The 23,411-nt window shown below is 41.3% G+C and overlaps 1 protein-coding gene across 2 annotated transcripts in view; it reads right to left on the reverse strand.

The window, feature by feature from the left end:
- GALNT4 (polypeptide N-acetylgalactosaminyltransferase 4) overlaps nt 1–23,411 on the reverse strand; it is a 109,179-nt gene that overhangs the window by 25,945 nt on the left and 59,823 nt on the right. For both annotated transcript variants that reach the window (XM_069730518.1, XM_069730519.1), the window contains exons 6-7: nt 8,564–8,681; nt 5,132–5,308 (exon numbers count right to left, since the gene is read on the reverse strand). In XM_069730518.1, coding sequence (XP_069586619.1) covers nt 5,132–5,308; nt 8,564–8,681 — 295 coding nt within the window. The remainder of the gene's footprint in view (nt 1–5,131; nt 5,309–8,563; nt 8,682–23,411) is intronic.

Raw genomic sequence — 23,411 nt, forward strand, 5'->3', positions numbered from 1 at the left:
AAGATTTCTGGCTCTCACAGACCTGTAACTTCTTCTTTAAGAGTCTCCTCTTTCCTCCACTCATTACCTGTAGTAATGGCACCTGTTTAAACTTGTTATCAGTATAAAAAGACACCTGTGCACACCCTCAAACAGTCTGACTCCAAACTCCACTATGGTGAAGACCAAAGAGCTGTCAAAGGACACCAGAAACAAAATTGTAGCCCTGCACCAGGCTGGGAAGACTGAATCTGCAATAGCCAACCAGCTTGGAGTAAAGAAATCAACAGTGGGAGCAATAATTAGAAAATGGAAGACATACAAGACCACTGATAATCTCCCTCGATCTGGGGCTCCACGCAAAATGCCACCCCGTGGGGTCAGAATGATCACAAGAACGGTGAGCAAAAATCCCAGAACCACGCGGGGGGACCTAGTGAATGAACTGCAGAGAGCTGGGACCAATGTAACAAGGCCTACCATAAGTAACACACTACGCCACCATGGACTCAGATCCTGCAGTGCCAGACGTGTTCCACTGCTTAAGCCAGTACATGTTCGGGCCCGTCTGAAGTTTGCTAGAGAGCATTTGGATGATCCAGAGGAGTTTTGGGAGAATGTCCTATGGTCTGATGAAACCAAACTGGAACTGTTTGGTAGAAACACAACTTGTCGTGTTTGGAGGAAAAAGAATACTGAGTTGCATCCATCAAACACCATACCTACTGTAAAGCATGGTGGTGGAAACATCATGCTTTGGGGCTGTTTCTCTGCAAAGGGGCCAGGACGACTGATCCGGGTACATGAAAGAATGAATGGGGCCATGTATCGTGAGATTTTGAGTGCAAACCTCCTTCCATCAGCAAGGGCATTGAAGATGAAACGTGGCTGGGTCTTTCAACATGACAATGATCCAAAGCACACCGCCAGGGCAACGAAGGAGTGGCTTCGTAAGAAGAATTTCAAGTTCCTGGAGTGGCCTAGCCAGTCTCCAGATCTCAACCCTATAGAAAACCTTTGGAGGGAGTTGAAAGTCCGTGTTGCCAAGCGAAAAGCCAAAAACATCACTGCTCTAGAGGAGATCTGCATGGAGGAATGGGCCAACATACCAACAACAGTGTGTGGCAACCTTGTGAAGACTTACAGAAAACGTTTGACCTCTGTCATTGCCAACAAAGGATATATTACAAAGTATTGAGATGAAATTTTGTTTCTGACCAAATACTTATTTTCCACCATAATATGCAAATAAAATGTTAAAAAAACAGACAATGTGATTTTCTGGATTTTTTTTTCTCAGTTTGTCTCCCATAGTTGAGGTCTACCTATGATGTAAATTACAGACGCCTCTCATCTTTTTAAGTGGTGGAACTTGCACTATTGCTGACTGACTAAATACTTTTTTGCCCCACTGTATGTACCTCACAGAATTTTAAAATGTTGAGAAGAAGAAATAGGACATTTTAGTGATAAAACTGTAATTTTTGCATTTGCTGCAAACTTGTCAGGTACACAAGTGTTAATAGGTGAAACTGGATCCCACAATTTATTGCACAATTTCTCTCAAATGTGGTGCTGTCCCACCTATCGTCAGAAATGACTGTTTGGTCATAAGTCAGGGCTGAGAAGGAAGGAACGCCATTTGGCTTTTGGAGCAGAATTTGGTAGAATAGTTTACGAGCATCATTTGTGCCGCCCCAAAGGTGCCAGAACAGCAGAAACCCCCCAAAACTGACCCCATTGTAGAAATTGCACCTATCAATACACTAGTCTATGGCTGCAGTGACTATTTTGTAGCACTCCGTAAATGAAGTGCGGTCTCCCCAATGCAATAATGCAAAATATGGCCCACTTACAGTGGTTTAAGCACAGTGATGCTCAGAAGGAAGGGGACATTTAGATTTCAGAGTGCATCAGTCACTGGATTTTATTTGAGTGGGCGGGAGCCGTGGTTTTCCAGAGTCTTTGTTCTAGCAGTAACCTGTAAACCCCCTATAGTTCCAGTGACAGATGTGGGTCCTGAGTGGGGGCAGGTTTTTGAGGGATAAATTAGGGGTTTTGTTGGTAACATTTTGGAGTATATAATATTTTTTGATTGCTTCTAGAATAAGGCTGGTCCACATTCTAGTGTCCTACACTGAGTACTTACATTGGGGTCTCCATGTAAATCCCATAAAAATGTGAAAAAAAAACCCCCAACAAACCCACCCACCATGAGGCAGATGGAGACACTTTGGACTCAGTTTGGCATCTGCTCCGGTGGCATCCATCTTTTTAGGCATGCACAGATCTGTGGCCGACCATGATAGTGCAAAAAAAGAGAGACACCTAAAATGATGGGACACTGCCAGAACGCAGACCAGTACAAAGTGACTCCGTCTGCCTTATAAGTGAGTGGGTCCATTGGGGGTTTTGTCTGAATCACAGTTTTGGGAAATTTACACGGACACCCCGACATTAGTGCTCAGCAGAGAGTGCAGGGTAAATGTGAGAAGAGCCTTGTTCTGATTTTTGGAAGGTAGAATGAATAAAATAGACAATGGTACAAGAATAGTTCTTATTTTTATTTTTGCGCGGTTCACCATGCGGTATAAGTGATGAGGCGGATTTATTCTTTGAGTCAGTATGATTACAGATATACCAGATTTATATATATTTTTTTGTTTTAGGTTTTACTGCTTAGGTTTGGCATATTTACTTTTTACGGCGTTCGCCATACAGAATAAGTAACGTGCAGCTCCATAGATCGGGTTGTTCTGGACATGGAGATATCAATTATGTGTACTTTTTTATTTTTATTTTAATCACAAAACGCTCACTTATGTGAAAAAAAACTGCTTTTAGTGATTTGTGTGGGCTTTTTTGTGTTGTATGTTTTCGCTGAACAGTTTGGCTATGATTTTCAACAATAGTGTTAAAAAAAAAAAAAACAATGTGCAGTTTAACTGGGAAAAAAACAAAAACAAAAAAACACATGGACCGCATCTGCAGTTTGTGAACTTGGTCAAATAGTTTCCAGTGTTGCTGAAACATGTAACTCTCCCTATGATGGGCGAGTTAGATACTTACATTTAAAAAAAAGTAATATTACAATCCACAAAACATAGGTTATATTGTGACCGGGAACAACCTCTAACAAATGTAACTACTTTAAATAAAGTAATATATATATATATATATATATATATATATATATATATATATATATATATATATATATATATATATCTATCTATATCTATATATAAATATATATATATATAATCGTCTAAGGCAGGGGTGTCAAACTGCATTCCTCGAGGGCCGCAAACCATGCGTGTTTTCAAGATTTCCTTAGCTTTGCACAAGGTGCTGTAATCATCATGTGTTTAGGTGATTAAATTATCACCTGTGCAGTACAAGGAAATCCTGAAAACATGACCTGTTTGCAGCCCTTGAGGAATGCAGTTTGACACCCCTGGTCTAAGGGGCACTTCCGTCTGTTTGTCTGTCTGTCACGGAAATCCCGGGTTGCTGATTGGTCGCATCCGGCATACCCCCCTCCAGTCAGTGCTCACACAGGGTTAATGGCTGCGTTACACCGCGTTATGCCGTGGTGTAATGCAGTCCGTTAACGCTGCTATTAACCCTGTGTGACCAAATTTTTACTATTGATGCTGCCTATGCAGCATCAATAGTAAAAAGATCTAATGTTAAAAATAATAAAAAAATAAAAAATCATTATATACTCACCTTCCGGCGCCTTTCCCGCTCCTCGCGACGCTCCGGGCCATGCATTGCGGTCTCGCAGGATGATGACGTAGCGGTCTCGTGAGACCGCAATGCATTCTTGGGACCGGAACGTTGCAAGGAGCATCGCTAAACGCCTCGCCTGGATCCGCCGGAAGGGGAGTATATAACTATTTTTTATTTTAATTCTTTTTTTTTAACATTTCTCTGCTATATCTGTGCATCATGAATCGTGGTATGTGTTAAAGGGAACCTGTCACCCCGTTTTTGAAAGATGAGATATAAATAGTGTGAAATAGGGGCAGAGCTGGGCTTTACATTAGTGTCCTTTTGGTGCCTTTATTCCCCCGGGATGCTGCTGAAATACCTTTGTGAAGTGTCCGTTTTGTCCTGTCAGTCAAGTTGGTCTGGTCGAATGGGCGTTGTAAAATAGCGGTTCCTCCCCCACCTCATGCAATTCCCTGCGAAGTTTAGTTCCGCCGTTGGCGTTATGTTTAGCGCTTGCGCAGTGAATTTGCCTCCGGCAATCTGTGGGCAAAGCATAATTGACATCATTGCGCATGCGCGGGCCTTCACTTTAGCCGGGGTGCCCCGGAAGTTGTCATATCGGCAAAGTGTTATTCTGGATGCCGTATCTCATCCCACACTGCGAGCGTAAGTTTTGTGCCAAGATCGCTCGCCTGCCTTACGCTCGCAGTGTGGGATGAGATACGGCATCCAGAATAACACTTTGCCGATATGACAACTTCCGGGGCACCCCGGCTAAAGTGAAGGCCCGCGCATGCGCAATGATGTCAATTATGCTTTGCCCACAGATGGGCAAAACATAATGCGCAGGCGCCGGAGGCAAATTCACTGCGCAGGCGCTAAGAAAAAGCGCGATCTGTGCTATTCACAGATCGCGTTTACGAAAGACAAGCCGAGAATCAGGGGGAGGAACCGCTATTTTACAACGCCCATTCGACCTGACCAACTTGACTGACAGGACAAAACGGACACTTCACAAAGGTATTTCAGCAGCATCCCGGGGGAATAAAGGCACCAAAAGGACACTAATGTAAAGCCCAGCTCTGCCCCTATTTCACACTATTTATATCTCATCTTTCAAAAACGGGGTGACAGGTTCCCTTTAAAGAGGGGGGCCCACTGAGACTCTTTCGCCCGGGGCCCTCAAAAACCAGGAGCCGGCCCTGGCTTCACTAATTGTTCGCGGCCGGGCGTGACCAATCAGTGACAGGCGCGGCCGGCCGAATCCTGTGTATAAATTGAATTATTCTGAAAAATTCATAAATAAACTACATACATATTCTAGAATACCCGATGCGTTAGAATCGGGCCACCATCTAGTTTTAAGATAAAGCTTTGTCTTTATACATGTGAGAAGCGGTGCATATTTGAGAACTATGTAATAATTTACCCATACCTTTCTAGCTGGAGGGTTTCTGTTGTAGAAATGCTCCTTATAGCCATCCATCCACACTTCGGCAGCACGAGCAGTATTCTGTAGAAAATTTGGTCGTGCATAAGGGGCTTTTTTGGGAAAAACATGTCCAACATGGGAACATGGGTGGATCTCAAGAGTCCCACCACACTGCCAAACCTAAAATGGGCAAAAGGTATATGAAAGAAATATCAGGTGGTCAAGTCACATTAAGGCTTTGCCTACATTTCCCTTAAGTATGCATCAAACATAAGGCCCAAAGGCAATGTCCCAAAATATGTTCGACACAAAGCCCAAATATGTAACAATATATCATATACAATAAAACGAATATGGAGCTACATACACATAACACACTGGGGAAAATAAATATTCGATCACTGCCAATTTTGCAAGTTTTCCCACCTACAAAGAATGGAAAGGTCTGTAGATTTTATCCTTCCAGTCTCACCACCCTTCAAAGATTTTTTTTATTGGGTTCAGATCTGGAGACTGGTTAGGCCACTCCAGGAGCTTGAAATGCTTTTACGGTGTCACTCCTTAGTTGCCCTGGCTGTGTGTTTCGGGTCATTGTCATGCTGGAAGACCCAGCCACGACCTATCTTCAATAGTCGTACTGAGGGAAGGAGGTTGCTGGCCAAAATCTCTTGAAACTTGAGCACATTCATCCTCCCTTCAATACAGTGCAGTCGTCCTGTACCCTTTGCAGAAAAACAATCCCAAAGTATGATGTTTCCCCCACCATGCTTCATGGGGTCATACTCATCCCGGAGTTCTTGGGGTTATACTCATCCTTCATCTTCCTCGAAGCACGGCGAGTGGAGTTGATACCAAAAAGTTCTATTTTGGCCTCATCTGACCGCGTGACCTTCTCCTATGCCTCCTCTGGATCATCTAGATGGTCACTGGCGAACTTCACACGGGCCTGGACATGTGCTAGCCTTGAGCAGGGGGACCGTGCATGCCCTGCAGGATTTCAATCTATGATGGTAATAGTATGATACTAACGGTAACGTTTGAGACTGTGGTCCCAGCTTCCTTCAGGTCAGTGACAAGGTCCTCCCATGTAGTTCTGGGCTGATTCCTGACCTTTTTCAGAATCATCCTTACCCCACGAGGTGAGATCTTGCATGGAGCATCAGAGCGAGGAAGATTAACAGTCATCTTGTGCTTCTTCTAATAAGTTTACCAACAGGTGTTGCCTTCTCACCAAGCTAACTTGCCGATTGTCCTGTAGAACATCCCAGCCTTGTGCAAGTCTACAATTTTGTCCCTGGTGCCCTATTACAGCTCTTTGGTCTTGGTCATGGTGGAGTGTGATTGTGTGGACAGGTGTCTTTTACAGGTAATGACTTCAAACAGGTAATGAGTGCAGAGTAGGAGGGCCACTTAAAGAACAATGAACAGGTCTGTGAGAGCCAGAATTCTTGTTGGTCGGTAGGTGATCAAATACTTACTTAGTGCAATACAATGCAAATGTAATATTTTTTTTTAAGATACTGTCTCTCCACTCTTTGTAGGTGGGAACACTTTCAAAATCAGCAGTGTATCTATATGCACATGTGGGGAAAAAAGGGAATCCAGCACCAAGAGATAAAATCACTTACCTTTAATAGTATTCATTTAAAATAAAAATAGGCTATAAGACATACAAAAACTGGATATACCGGAAGGAGAGTGCCTGTGTAAACTGTACGCGTTTCGAACACAGAGAGACTAAGAGCACTTCGAAACGCGTACAGTTTACACAGGCACTCTCCTTCCGGAATATCCGGTTTTTATATGTCCTATAGCCTATTTCTATTTTAAACGAATACTATTAAAGGTAAGTGATTTTATCTCTTGGAGCTGGATTGCCTTTTTTCCACATGTGCATCTCTAGGCGTCTGGCAGAGATGCGAATCCGTGCTCCAGATTTCCTGGACTCATACGGAAATTAATCTAAAGGGTGAGCTGAATATACCTTTTTTTCTGCAGTGTATCTATATACACACACCTCTATCGATCCATAGACACACACACACACCTCAGCATAAATGAGTACACCTCCCTTTGAAAAGTAATTTTAATCAATATATCACTGAACACAAGAACACTTTCCGAAATTTTGAAATGACAAATAGAACATTTTTTTTAAACCCATAACATGAAAGTAAAGTTAACATAACTTTCATTTCATTTAGTTTTACTCAAATTAGTTTGATGCAAAAATAAGTACACCCAATATCAAAACAAAGTACATGTAGATCTTTGTATGACCTCGATGATTTTTAAGGACAGCACCAAGATTTTTAGGCACATAATGAATACGTTGGTGACATTTTGCAAGATTATCTTTTTCCATACAACCTCTCAGAGTCTGAATACTGGATGTAGCGTGATGTTCAACTTGTCTCTTTAGAATTCCCTATAGGTATTCGGTTGGGTTCAGATCACGAGACATACGGTACTTGTGTGACAGCTCTCCAGCGACCAAACAGCGACGCTGCAGCGATCGGCATCGTTGTCTCTATCACTGCAGCGTCGCTTAATGTGACAGTACCTTAATTCTGGAGTTTTTACTTTTTTCACTACACCGTTTACCGATTGGATTAATTCTTTTTATATCTTCATAGACCTGGCAATTCTGAAAGCGGCGATACCAAACATGTGTATTTTTAATTTTTTTGTTACTGTTTTATTTTGAATGGGGGATGATTTGAACTTTTATATTTTAAATTTTTAAAAACTTTTTTTTTAAACTTTACTCATGCTTCAATAGTCTCTATGGAAGACTAGAAGCTGTGATCATCCGATCGCTTGTGCTACATAGAGCAGAAATGCTCACTTGCTATGAACGCCGGCCGCTGGGCAATCTGACGATGATAACCACAGGGGTCTGCTACAGATCCCTGTTGTCATGCCAACCCATCAGCAACCAGCAGTCATGTGACACAGGCGCCGACGGGCGGGATTAGTGACATATATCCAGCACAATCAGAGATTGACAGCAGAATTTAACAGATTAAAAGATGCGGATGGATCGCAGGTGTTAGGGGCACGTCAGCTAATGAGATCAGCTGACATTTGCCAGGAAAGATGTGGGTTCAGTGCCAGAGACCACATCAAAGGGAGAGACACAACATGTGCAATACATGTACGGTGCATGTTGTGAATGGGTTAAAACACATAGGTTTGTAATGCATGAGGTACTTTCTGATTCATACGGAATGAATCATGTGACAGGTTTCTCTTAAATCAAACCTTCATGTCCCCCCCATCTTCCATGTAGCCTGTGCTCAATTACAAAAGTCGCAGAATACTACAGGACACTACATTCCACAAGTTTAAAGCGCTTGTTTTCTGGTGAGAACGCGATGAGGACTAAATACATGAAATTTTGCTCAAGACTAATAGGTTTACACTAATACATACTCTGAATGAAAGCTCCAAGTTTTCCCCACCCCAGACTTCCATGCCCATGTCATAAGTGCCAAGGTATTCAAAATATTTCTTGCTTACAGCAAACAGTCCACCAGCCATAGTTGGAGACCTAAAAGAATGAAAACAAAAGATTTACATGAAATTAAAAACATAGAAAATTAACATACTCCAAACTAGGCACATAAATAAATGGCATCTGGTGTGTTGGCTTTGGAAATATGGCTTCAATATTGTGATTACTTTTTCTAAAAACTAAATTGTCAAGCTATAACAATTCCCTTGAAAAGTGGAACTATGTAATACTGTAAGAAATGCTAAACCCATTTGCTCTACAGTCAGCATCTGCACAGTGTGAAATGGCTACAAACAGGACAGGCTTCTGACACTGAAGCTGTTATCTGACATCATGGTCTTGCAATAAGAATTTTCTTTAACTTTCTGCCAAGCGACATACTATAGATGCAAGGGTGTGGAGGGCACTGTACTCCAAGGCCTGTGACCTTTAATGTTCTCACTTTAAATCATTAGCATTTTCCATTCACTTCAATGGGGCTATATGATCTGTGTCTGGACGTTATATGATGTGTACAAGTAAACCTTCCTTTCAAATAGAAAAAAAGATTAAGGATATGTCCACAAGCTGCATTTTTGACAAAATTTCTCCTCTCCGCCGACAAAAAAAAAAAACACAGCTTTTTCATGAACAAGCAAAGTGAGTTAATTTTCAGAACTCTCGTGCACATGCTGCCGATTTTCTCCTCACAGATTTGAAGCAGTTTCTAATATGCAGCTGGTTCATTCTTTGTGTTTTGCAGGGTTTTTCACCCATTCAAATGAACAGGGGAAAAAAACATGAATCAAAAATGCAGACAAAATTACGTGAAAAATCAATGGATCCAAAAATGAGATCCATAAGATTCACAGCATTCTCAGATCAGACTCAGTCATAAAGATCAACGGGGATCCAAATGCTTCTAATCCGTTTCCGTGTCTTGCAGATGTGTTTAGTAAAAAGTTTGAATAAAAACATCACCTTCCAGGGGTCTTTTTATTGGCTTGGGAAGAAAACCATCACTCCAGAAAAAAAAAAAAAAAAAAAAAAAAAATTATATATATATATATATATATATATATATATATATATATATATATATATATATATATATGTGTATATATATATATATATATATATATATATATATATATATATATATATATATATATATTCTGTATTTTCTGGCATAATCAGTGGATACCATCAACTTATGTAGAGGAGAAATACAATGTATATTACACAAGAGCATTTTACAAGATATAAATGCTGCACGCCAATTGTATAATACTGCCAGCAAGTAACATTAAAACAGTTGCACAACTTTAAGTACTGTGCTAATTACAAATTTAGACCTAATAAGTCTATTTCGGGAAACATAACAGGTATAATTACAGTTAAGTAATGAAAGAGATTCTGTACTGACAACATAATTAAGCGAATACCACATCTAATACTCATCTCAGAGATAAAACAAAGCAAAGAGCTTTGTTGCGCCTGGATACAAGCGAGTAACAAATCTGTCGTTAAACATCTTGGATATCTTTAGTTAGTGCTAGTGTCAGCTTAACAAGTAAAACCGGAAAGGCAGCTTGTTGATCTCAGAGAAGAAGGCAGCAAACCAAGGGAGAAACTTCTACCAGCTGTAGTCACCTGCTCGTACAGCATAAATGTATGACTACAGGACTTGGATGCACGTAATATTCTTTACAAAAAGGTGAAGATATAAAAATACGTAAAAAGAAATACTAGAATGGATTAAAACCATCCCAAAAATTAGAGATCGTCATGGAAAACATAGGTGTGTTAAGATCCAAAACGGTCCTCGCCAGTTTGCAGGTTGTAGTCAAAGTTGTGTGCATTTGCTATAGGTACTAGCAAAGGGTTTCCTCCCACTCTCCACAGAAAGTCACTCAGTCAGTATGTTTTTCATATTGGTTACACTTGCCACCCTCCTGTATGTAAAAATAGCTTCCTTTCTGACTTTACAGAAACCTGTTTTAGCATACAGTTTATACATGCGTGATATCTTATATACAGTGGGAGAAATAAGTATTTGATACCTTGCTGATTACGTAAGTTTGCCCACTGACAAAGACATGAACAGTCTATAATTTTAAGGATAGGTTAATTTTAACATTGAGATATAGAATATCAAAAATAAAATCCAGAAAATCACATTGTATAAATTATATACATTTATTTGCATTTTGCAGTCAGAGATCGAGGGCGTCGCATGGATAGGCAGAAAGATAAATATGGGAAACCTGTGTAGTGTTTTATTTCATTAAAATACTTTATTCTTGCTGTGTTAATTTAACCCTTTCACAACTATAGGATTAGTAATGGATGGGTATCTTATTGACACCTCTCCATTACTAAGCCGGCTTGATGTCACCTTACAATACAAAGGTGACATCAACCCCACAAATATTACCCCATATGCCACCACTACAGGGCAGTGGGAAGAAAGAGGCTAAGTGCCAGAATTGGTGCATATTAGAGATGCGTCATTTCTGGGGTGGCTGGGAGTTGGTGTTTGTAGCGGGGGGAAGCAATAACCATGGTCCCTTTATAGGCTATGAATATCAGTCCGCAGCTGTCTGCATAGCCTTTTCTGGCTATTAATTATAGGGGGACACCACGTCATTTTATTGTGGGGTGTCCCCCTCTTTTAAGAGACAGTAAAGGCTAAATATACAGCTGCGGGCTGATATTCATAGCCTGGGAAGATCCATGGGTATTAACCCCTTCCTAGGCTATAAACATCGGCCCCCAGTTGCTGGCTTTCCCACTCTGGCACAGAAAATTGAGCAGGAGCCCACACTATTTTTTGTTTTCTTTTAAATTGAACAGATATTGCGTTTAAGGCCGGAGTCACACTTGCGAGAAACTCGCACCTCAATACCCAGCACTGCCACCGGTACTCGGGACCGGCGTGTGCGGCTGCATGTATTTCTATGTAGCTGAACGCTCTGGTAGGAGTGTCGGCAGCAGTGCCGGGTACTGAGGTGTGAGACTTGTGCGAGTTTCTCGCAAGTGTGATCCCCGGCCTAACGCAGATTTTGTGTGTCTGTGTCTTTATTTAACTCTCTATGTACCATTTTATTATGTTTATTACTAAACATCAGGCTTGGTATTATCCATCTAGCTATAGATATATCTATCCATCTATCTATAGATATAGCTATCTATCTATAGGTAGTTAGATACATCTATAGATAGATATAAAGATAGATATATCAATATATATATACACTATGTTCCAAATTATTATGCAGATGACATTTTTCTCGGCTTTTCCTAAATGGTCGGTGCAAATGACAGTCCAGTCTAATAAAAGTCATCACCCGTTAGAGTATACATCGAATTTTATTGAAGAAACCTCCCAATGATAACAGTATAATCTCCAAAATGAATAAAAACTCAAAATGCACTGTTCCAAATTATTAGGCACAGTAGAATTTCTAAACATTTGATATGTTTAAAAGAACTGAAAATGCTCATTTGTGGAATTTGCAGCTTTAGGAGGTCACATTCACTGAACAAAAAAAGCTATTTAACTCCAAAACATCCTAACAGGCCAAGTTACATGTTAACATAGGACCCCTTCTTTGAAATCACCTTCACAATTCTTGCATCCATTGAACTTGTGAGTTTTTGGAGAGTTTCTGCTTGTACGTCTTTGCATGAAGTCAGAATAGCTTCCCAGAGCTGCTGTTTTGATGTGAACTGCCAACCACCCTCATAGATCTTGTGCTGGATGATACTCCAAAGGTTTTCTATAGGGTTGAAGTCAGGGGAAGATGGTGGCCACACCACGAGTTTATCTCCTTTTATGCCCATAGCAGCCAATGACTCAGAGATATTATTTGCAGAATGAGATGGGGCATTGTCATGCATGAAGATGTTTTTGCTCCTGAAGGCACGTTTCTTTTAGACCATGGAAGAAAGTTGTCAGTCAGAAACGCTATTTACTTTACAGAGGTCATTTACACATCTTCAGGAACCTTAAAGGGCTCTAACAGCTGTTTCCCCATGATTCTGGCCCAAAACATGATTTCTCCACCTCCTTGTTGACGTCGTAGCCTTGTTGCGACATGGTGGCCATCCACCAACCATCCACTACTCCATCCATCTGGACCATCCAGGGTTGCTCCACACTCATCAGTAAACAAGACTGTTTGAAAATTATTCTTTATGTATGTCTGGGCCCACTGCAACCGTTTCTGCTCATGAACACTGCTTTTAGGGGTGGCCGAATAGTAGGTGTATGCACCACAGCAAGCCTTTGGAGGTTCGAGGGACTCCAGAGGCACCAGCAGCTTCAAATAACTGTTTGCTGCTTTGTAATGGTATTTTGGCAGCTGCTCTCTTAAGGTACCTTCACACTGAGCAACTTTAGAACGATAACGATCCGTGACGTTGCAGCGTCCTGGATAGCGATATTGTTGTGTTTGACACGCAGCAGCGATCAGGATCCTGCTGTGACATCGCTGGTCGGAGCTAGAAGGCCAGCGATGTGTTCACTTGTAACCAGGGTAAACATCGGGTTACTAAGCGCAGGGCCGAGCTTAGTAACCCGATATTTACCCTGGTTACCATTGTAAATGTGAAAAAAAAAAAAAAAAATCATTACATACTTACATTCCAGTGTCTGTCGCGTCCCCCGGCGTCAGCTTCCCTGCACTGTGTCAGTGCCGGCCATAAAGCAGAGCACAGCGGTGACATCACCGCTCTGCTTTACGGCCGGCGCTTACACAGTGCAGGGAAGCTGACGCCGGGGGAAGCAACAGACACCGGAATGTAAGTATGTTGTGTTTTTTTTTTTTTACATTTACAATGGTAACCAGGGTAAACATCGGGTTACTAATCGCAGCCCTGCGCTTAGTAACCTGATGTTTACCCTGGTTACCCGGGGACTTCGGCATCGTTGGTCGCTGGAGAGCTGTCTGTGTGACAGCTCTCCAGCGACCAGACAACGACTAAACAGCGACGCTGCAGCGATCGGCATCGTTGTCTATATCGCTGCAGCGTCGCTTAATGTGACGGTACCTTTAATCCAACAAATTTGTCTGGCAGAAACCTTCCTCATTATGCCTTTATCTGCATGAACTCTGTCTGTGCTCTGTTTCAGTCACAAATCTCTTCACAGTATGATGATCACAAAGTTTTTGTGAAGTATCTAATTTTTTCATACCTTGTCCAAGGCATTGCACTTTTTAACGCTTTTCAGCAGCAGAGAGATCCTTTTTATTTCTCATATGGCTTGAAACCTTTGGCCTGCTTAATAATGTGGAACATCATTTTTAAGTAGTTTTCCTTTAATTAGAATCACCTGGAAAACTAATTATCACATGTGTTTAAGATTGATTTCAGTTATCTATTGAGTCCTGAGACACAATACTATCCACAAGTTTATTTAAAAAACAAAACAATTAAATCTTTATGACACAAATCCAATTTGCATAATAATTTGGAACAGTGTATAATGATAGATCTATAGATATATTGATAGATATATATCAATATATATATATATATATATATAGATCTATAGATCTATCGATAGATCTATCATCTATCTATCTACAGATCTATCATTTATCGATGTATCTATTTATTATCTGTGTGTGTAAACATTATTCTTCAATGGAGCATGTAAATGAAGAGGTTGGACAAGAAACAACATCAGAATTCTTTTTTTTTTTTTGTTAAATAATAGATATTTATTTAAAACGCATGAAAATCCGCATTAAAAAATGCATCAAATCAGCGCAATATTTACCTGCGTTGTCTGCCAAGAGATGCAGAATCTGAGCATAAAATTCCATAGGCAAATCTGCAACTTGTGTACATACCCCTAGAAGCTTGGAGATAAAGTGCAATGTGCTAGCCAGCAAAGACATGGGTTAGCACCCATATATACAGAATGGCTTGAAACAAGCCTATTCAAGCAAGCGAAAAGTAAGAGGGTAGACTTACTAATTTAGACGTGGCAATGTACTGGCAACACGCTGTCCCCACCGCCCCAACGCATGTTTCGTTTTGACTACTTCAGGAGGCGTGTTCAGGAGGAGAAGCTGTTGGCGATCTCCGAGAGCTGCTACTGCGCACGCGCGGACGGTGCCATCTTGGATGAGGACATTTTTTTTCTTCTCCAGCATGATGGCGCCACCGGTGCCTGCGCAACAGCAGCTATCAGTTCTCTATACAAACAGAGAGCTGCTACTGAGCAGGTGCCTCGGGCGCCATTTTCAAAATATTTTTTTTCCTCAGTCAAGTAAATATGCAAAAGGGATTATTAAGTGCACAGTACATGTGGCTATGCTGCCAAGGCCGGCACCTGCCTGCAGAAGGGTGGTTGTTTCTTTTTTTTATTTTTTATTCAGTATGTACAGATATTCATTATGTAAACTAGGGGGCAGGTCAGTGAGGGATCAGTGACATGTCAGCAGTCTGCATTATGAATATATAGTCAGAGCACCACATACACCAACCCCGCCTTAGGGCACGATCATATTATTAACACAAAACTGAAAATAAAGATTTAAGAACAACCACAAGACGGATTTCATCAACCAAGGTGTCATTTAATTCAGTATAACGGCGCCGACCTAACACTGTCTGTAGGTTATTATGCACAACCCTGCAGACAGGTTCCCTTTAAAGAAAATACACTTAGGCCTTCTTTACATTTCTGCATTTTATCATCATTTGTAAACCAAAACTAGGAGTGGTTTCAAACCATGTACAAATCTTTTAACTACAGATTTTCTGATTCCATTCACAATTTTGGCACAAACATGAACATGTGAATAGAGCCCGATTTAAAGCTATGTTTACACATTGCAATTTTTTTGCTGCATTTTTATACAAGTTAAAAGCTGCTTTTTACAGTACGAGCAAAAACTGTTAGATTTCAGAAATCTCATACACACACTTTATTTTTCCTGACTTTGAAAAAAAAGACCTAGGTCCATCAAGTTCATCCTTTCTCCACCAATTACAGACTGAACTGGAAAACACTTGCGTTTTTGAAAACTGTAGCATGTCAATGTGTTTTTTCACCCATAGAAAGCAGAGGAAGTGCAAAAACGCAGCAAAAACACGGCTATGAAATTTTGCAGCGTTTTATTTATTTTTTAACGAAAACAAGAAGGTACAGCAGGATATGAAACTCATTTATTTTTGTGATTTTCCCAAGTTTAAACCATGTCTTTGTAACCTCACATAAGTATAATTTAATTAAGTTAGTGATGTGTGAAAGTAAACAATGTCCTACCAATTCTACTTCCCTTTGCTAACCTTAGGGTGGAAGCTAAGCTGAACTTTGGAATCCTGAAAAACACGAAGCAAAAAATATTTTGACTGCAGCTTTTTTTCTGCCAAGAGATCAGATTCTGGCTGCAGAAAAAAAAAAAAAAACAGCAGAAAAGCAACGTGTGAACATAGCCTAACCATTCTCTACTAAGAAAGTGGTTTCAGAGTTAAGGTACCGTCACACATAACGATATCGTTAACGATATCGTTGATTTTTGTGACATAGCAACGATATCGTTAACGAAATCGTTATGTGTGACAGCGACCAACGATCAGGCCCCTGCTGGGAGATCGTTGGTCGCTGGGGAAAGTCCAGAACTTTATTTTGTCGCTGGATCTCCCGCTGACATCGCTGAATCGGCGTGTGTGACGCCGATTCAGCGATGTCTTCACTGGTAACCAGGGTAAATATGGGTTACTAAGCGCAGGGCCGCGCTTAGTAACCCGATGTTTACCCTGGTTACCGTTGTAAATGTAAAAAAACAAACACTACATACTTACATTCCCGGTGTCTCGTCATGTCCCCCGCCGTCAGCTTCCCGCACAGACTGGTGAGCGCCGGCCGGCCGTAAAGCACGCTGTGCAGCGGTGACGTCACCGCTGTACTTTACGGTCAGCGCTCAGTCAGTGCAGGAAGCTGAAGGCGAGGGACATGACCAGACACCGGGAATGTAAGTATGTAGTGTTTGTTTTTTTACATTTACAACGGTAACCAGGGTAAACATCGGGTTACTAAGCCTAAGCGCTGCCCTGCGCTTAGTAACCCGATGTTTACCCTGGTTACCCGGGGACTTCGGGATCGTTGGTCGCTGGAGAGCTGTCTGTGTGACAGCTCTCCAGCGACGCTGCAGCGATCGACATCGTTGTCGGTATCGCTGCAGCGTCGCTTAGTGTGACGGTACCTTTAGGCCTTATTGATATCTATCTACGGTATGTATTTATTTATTATTTATCAGTATTTGTAACCCAATACCATGAGTGGAAGGAAGAAATGCCGCTCTTACAATCATTAGCTTGAATGGCTGGACCTTGGTCTCAGCATTTACTCACAAAAGAATGTATAGTTTTTTTATTTTTACAGCAGTGATGTGAAGTAGAATAAATATACCGTAATAAAGTTAGGTAGAATTGCTACCTATATGGATTATTTGTATTCTGGATCATGCTTGTTTGGCTACAACAATAGCCACTACAATAGCACTTGGTTATCTGAGTATCGTGCTCGGATAATATGTTCGATTCCTCGCGGCTGCACGTTTTGCAGATGTTAGATAGCCACAACACATGCGGGTATACCTTCTTTTTATTCGCTCATCACTAGTAAAGACGGATTGCTCCAAGGCACAATGCGGCAGTGGGACGTGGTCAGGAGCTGATTAGACATTCAGAACAACAAGACATGAAAATAACTGTACTATCACCAAAATCTACATTTCACCAGTTGGATGAAGCAAGTTAGGAGGGCTGCGCTGCTGAAGTAAATCAATTCTTCAACAAGGATGATTATAAAAAGGGTTTTTATAGGTGTCTAAGTGGCAAAAAAAACAAGTATTTGTTTTTTTCACATGATAAGATTATGAAATGTGTTGCAAATAAAAAAAAAGTATCATTTTTCCAATGTATTGCTCATTATAGACCTTCTTCAAAAAGGTAGACATTTTGCGGCACTCCGGTCAATATTATGCAAAATTCTTTATTACAGGTAATTAAAGACTGGTGCAAACTACAACATGGAGAACATGTAACAAATACTCAAAAAAGATAGCAGCAACGACATGTCAAAATTTTAGACCATTACTAAGGAGCTGGTTACTGCTCTGACTGTAGTGGAACCCACAATACCCACGTTCTATCTCCTCCCTGAGATCCACAAAAATAAGGATATTCCACCAGGTCGCCTGATCATATCGGGTCGGGGAAATTACTTGGAGGGCGTCAACCGGTGGATAGATTCTATGCCACAACCTGGCTGAGGAATTGCCTTCTTTCCTCAAAGACACTAACCAACTACTTCAGAAAGTTGATGGTCTATCTCTTGATGCTGATACCTTGTTTGTGACGGCTGATGTAGAGTCGCTATACACCAATATAAAACATGGTGATGGCCTTCGGGCCGTCAAATTCTTCCTGACAACATCTAACATTTATGTGGGGATGAGAGCCCTTATATTGGAATTATTGGATTTGACTTCGACCCATAATTTTTTGTTTTTAAGGGGTCCTTCTTCCTACAGATCCAGGGAAAAGCCATGGGGGCGGCCTTTGTGCCCTCCTATGCTAATCTGTTCCTGGGTCCGTGGGAGAGAGACCTCTTCCTGAGATCAGCGGGGGTCTATGGACCGCGTCCTACTTTGGACGCGGTACATAGACGACATCCTCATGATCTGGCATGAAACCCCTGATTCCCTTCAGAATTCCATGCAAATGTTGAACAGTAATGACCAGAACATACAATTGACTTTCACATATGACCAGAACAAAATTGAATTTCTGGACGTTATGTTAAAAAGGGACTCAATGGGGATGATCCAGACAGGGATTTACGGAAAACCCACCTCTTCGAACATGTTGCTGCATGCCTCCTCCTCCCATCCCTCACATATGGTGCACTCAATACCAATAGGGCAGTTCCTTCGTCTGCATCGGATATGTTCGACAGACAGGGATTATGAGGAGCAGGCTGGTGACCTTAAAAGAACGTTTCGGGAACGGGGGTAAAGTCATCGGTCTATCAAAAGGGCATATAATCGGGGTAAGCATAGCTCTAGGAATGAGTTACTATACAAGTCAAATGTAAAAACTAAGAAACCCAGTGAAATCAGATTACTGATTTTCACTCCCAGGTAGAGGGTGTAACAAAGGCCCTCTGTCAATCTTGTTCAATTCTGAAAACTGATCCCATCATTGCACAATTGCTACCGGATCAGCCACTGATGACATACCGCCATTCCAGAAACCTTTGTGAATATCTGACGCGGAGCCACTATGTCAGTGATCCCCCGATAACGTTCCTGAATAAAAATAAAGTTAAGGGAGGTTGTTCCACCTGCGGACGCTGTGTGGCATGCGTTAACATCGATCGAAGTGATTTGTTCACGGATTCCCGTGGTTTGAATAACTACACAATACGGAAATCCATTAACTGCACAACGAGAAACGTGATATACTATGCACCTGCCCGTGCTCCCTGATCTATGTGGGACTTACTACGCGCCAACTAAAAATCCGGATCAGGGAGCACGTGTTGGGCATTTAGGCCGCAGAAAATGAGGATGATATCACAACCTTAAAGACCATACCCAAACATTTTAAAGTACACCATCAAAGTGACAGTTGAGGCTTTAGGGTCAAAGGTATAGATGTATTGGAAATAGGCATACGCGGTGGTAAGACCACCCAATGTCTAGCCCAACTGGAAGCACGCTGGATTTGGGCCCTCAACACAGTCCATCCACATGGTCTAAATGAAAATTTGAATTTTTCCTCATTTCTGTGATTGCTGTCTGCTGTGTGTCTATGCACCCGTTGGCACCTATGCTGTATTGTTTTTTTTTTTTGTTCCAATAATTTTTATTAGACTTTTACCTTTAACTGGGAAGGTAAAGAAAACAGGAAAGGAAGGGGAGGAAGGGGAGGGGATAAAATGAGGAAAGAAAATAAACCCCTAACGGTAGGGGAAAAGAGCAGGTTTACATACATGTATAAATTCACATATTTGCGGTAACATTTTAGGCAATATACTTATATTAATAAACAAAATGTAGTAATCTGGCGCTCAGTGAGAAAATAGCACCTGCTCTGTGTGGGTACATTAGTATGACCCGTAACAACAAATAGATAATTCGGAACATGAAAAGGATATACAGTGGGGCAAAAAAGTATTTAGTCAGTCAGCAATAGTGCAAGTTCCACCACTTAAAAAGATGAGAGGCGTCTGTAATTTACATCATAGGTAGACCTCAACTATGGGAGACAAACTGAGAAAAAAAATCCAGAAAATCACATTGTCTGTTTTTTTAACAATTTATTTGCATATTATGGTGGAAAATAAGTATTTGGTCAGAAACAAACAATCAAGATTTCTGGCTCTCACAGACCTGTAACTTCTTCTTTAAGAGTCTCCTCTTTCCTCCACTCATTACCTGTAGTAATGGCACCTGTTTAAACTTGTTATCAGTATAAAAAGACACCTGTGCACACCCTCAAACAGTCTGACTCCAAATTCCACTATGGTGAAGACCAAAGAGCTGTCAAAGGACACCAGAAACAAAATTGTAGCCCTGCACCAGGCTGGGAAGACTGAATCTGCAATAGCCAACCAGCTTGGAGTGAAGAAATCAACAGTGGGAGCAATAATTAGAAAATGGAAGACATACAAGACCACTGATAGTCTCCCTCGATCTGGGGCTCCACGCAAAATCCCACCCCGTGGGGTCAGAATGATCACAAGAACGGTGAGCAAAAATCCCAGAACCACGCGGGGGGACCTAGTTAATGAACTGCAGAGAGCTGGGACCAATGTAACAAGGCCTACCATAAGTAACACACTACGCCACCATGGACTCAGATCCTGCAGTGCCAGACGTGTCCCACTGCTTAAGCCAGTACATGTCCGGGCCCGTCTGAAGTTTGCTAGAGAGCATTTGGATGATCCAGAGGAGTTTTGGGAGAATGTCCTATGGTCTGATGAAACCAAACTGGAACTGTTTGGTAGAAACACAACTTGTCGTGTTTGGAGGAAAAAGAATACTGAGTTGCATCCATCAAACACCATACCTACTGTAAAGCATGGTGGTGGAAACATCATGCTTTGGGGCTGTTTCTCTGCAAAGGGGCCATGACGACTGATCCGGGTACATGAAAGAATGAATGGGGCCATGTATCGTGAGATTTTGAGTGCAAACCTCCTTCCATCAGCAAGGGCGTTGAAGATGAAACGTGGCTGGGTCTTTCAACATGACAATGATCCAAAGCACACCGCCAGGGCAACGAAGGAGTGGCTTCGTAAGAAGCATTTCAAGGTCCTGGAGTGGCCTAGCCAGTCTCCAGATCTCAACCCTATAGAAAACCTTTGGAGGGAGTTGAAAGTCCGTGTTGCCAAGCGAAAAGCCAAAAACATCACTGCTCTAGAGGAGATCTGCATGGAGGAATGGGCCAACATACCAACAACAGTGTGTGGCAACCTTGTGAAGACTTACAGAAAACGTTTGACCTCTGTCATTGCCAACAAAGGATATATTACAAAGTATCGAGATGGAATTTTGTTTCTGACCAAATACTTATTTTCCACCATAATATGCAAATAAAATGTTAAAAAAAACAGACAATGTGATTTTCTGGATTTTTTTTTCTCAGTTTGTCTCCCATAGTTGAGGTCTACCCATGATGTAAATTACAGACGCCTCTCATCTTTTGAAGTGGTGGAACCTGCACTATTGCTGACTGACTAAATACTTTTTTGCCCCACTGTAAATAGTAGTACCTAAACAAGCTATTCGATAAAGTACTAAATTATGAAATATGTGCGGGGTTTAAGGGAATATTTCATTCCAACGTGCCCATTTCCTGTCGAACCTCCTCAGGTTGCCAGTGACTCTAGCAAACTTGTCCTCGTAGGACCTATGGAGCATAAGGGTATCTATGATATTTTGTAGAGTTGGAACTTCTTCTGATTTCCATTTAGAGGCCAACAGATTTTTAGTGACAAGGAAAAGGTGGATGACTAACGGCCTGAGACTAAATTGGATCTTAGAGATCTCTAATGAAAGAAGAGTCAGTTGGGGAGAGAGTACGAGATCTTTTCCAATAATCTTAGAAACCAAGTCTCCAACCTTTTTCCATAGGGGAGTGATTTTTGGGCAACTCCAGAACACATGAAGCAAATGACCCACCTGACCGCAACTCCTCCAGCAATTTGGAGATTGTTTTGCGTCAATGTGGTGGACTCTATCTGGTGTGAAGTACCATCTGGTCATGGTTTTGAAGAACGATTCTTTTAGAGGCATGGAGATTGTTGCTTCATATGCGTTGGAGATTGCTTCTTCCCACTCCTCTACTTGAAAATTTATGTGGAGATCTTTCTCCCATCTAATCATAGAGGGTTTTTTTTCCATGTCAGTGTCTTTGTTGAAGCAATCATAAATATATTTGTGGCTCCAGAAAATAGGATGCCCTATGTTGGAGAGCAAATTTATTGCTGCAGTGAAAAAGTATGGCTTCTTCTCCAGAAATGAATGTGTAAACTCCTTGATAATTTGGAATTCTGTGAAGGAAGTTGGAGGGACTTTAAATTTGGTTTTTAATGAGGAAAAGGAAACAAAGTTCTCCCCGTCGTGAATATCTTTGAGGAATTTAATTCCTGAGTCAAACCAAATGGGGCTAATTGATTGGTTGAAAAATAATGCTATAAGTTTAATTGGCATATTGGCTAAGGCGAGGATTCTTTGAGGGCCTCTTTTTGGTTTTGAAAATCTATCCCAGGCCGAACATGTTGCAGAGAGAACTGGGTGTGTTACGAATTGAAATCTTTTAATGTTCATGATTTTAATCGAGGATGATATCTTTTGGTGATCTGTCTGAGTTTAACGATGTCTCCAGGTCCACCCAAATAGGTACCTCCCCCTCTGACCACCAGTGGATCGATTGCCTTATAAGAGTAGCATTATAGTATGCCGTAATGTTAGGGATGCTAAGGCCTCCTCTAGATTTATTTTTAAGAAGAGTTTTGCTAGCAACTCTTGCTTTTTTATCCCCCCAGATAAAACGATAGAAACTTTGTTGTATTGAATTGAGATGGTTTTGAGGGACTAAGATAGGAAGTGACCTTAATATGAAGGCTATTTTGGGGAGTATAAATGTTTTAACAACAAGGACCCTTCCCCACCAGGACAGTTCCTTTCAACCGTGGAAGTTGAATTCCATTGATAATTTGTTGATGATTGCCTCCAGATTGACAGGAACCAGTGAGTCCAGCCTCCTAGTGATGATTATTCCCAGATATGAAAAGCTCTTTTCCGCCCATTCCCAAGAAGATAGTTTTTTTATTTCATTGATTTCGAATCTGTTTAGGTTAAATGGCATAATATGGGATTTTTTCACGTTGATCTTAAAATAAGAAATTTTTGAAAATGAATCGAGGATTTCATTTAATCTGGAGATGGATTTTACTGGGTTTGAAAGAGAGAGGATGATATCATCTGCGAATAGACCTATTTTGCAGGTAACGTTTGAAAATTCAATGCCTGATATTTTTACATCGTCCCTAATCATTTGAGCCAGTGGCTCGATGGCCAGAGCAAATAAGAGGGGAGATAGGCGGCACCCTTGTCTCGTGCCATTTGAGATAGTGAATGAAGGGGACAGGTGATTGTTGGCGTAAATCTTTGCGGATGGGTTTGAGTATAGAGCTAGAATTCCTGACAGACACTGGGGGTTGAAACCGAATTTCTCCAAAACCAGCTTGAG

This window comes from Ranitomeya imitator, chromosome 6 (genome assembly GCF_032444005.1).
Source record: "Ranitomeya imitator isolate aRanImi1 chromosome 6, aRanImi1.pri, whole genome shotgun sequence".
Taxonomy (NCBI): Eukaryota; Metazoa; Chordata; class Amphibia; order Anura; family Dendrobatidae; genus Ranitomeya; species Ranitomeya imitator.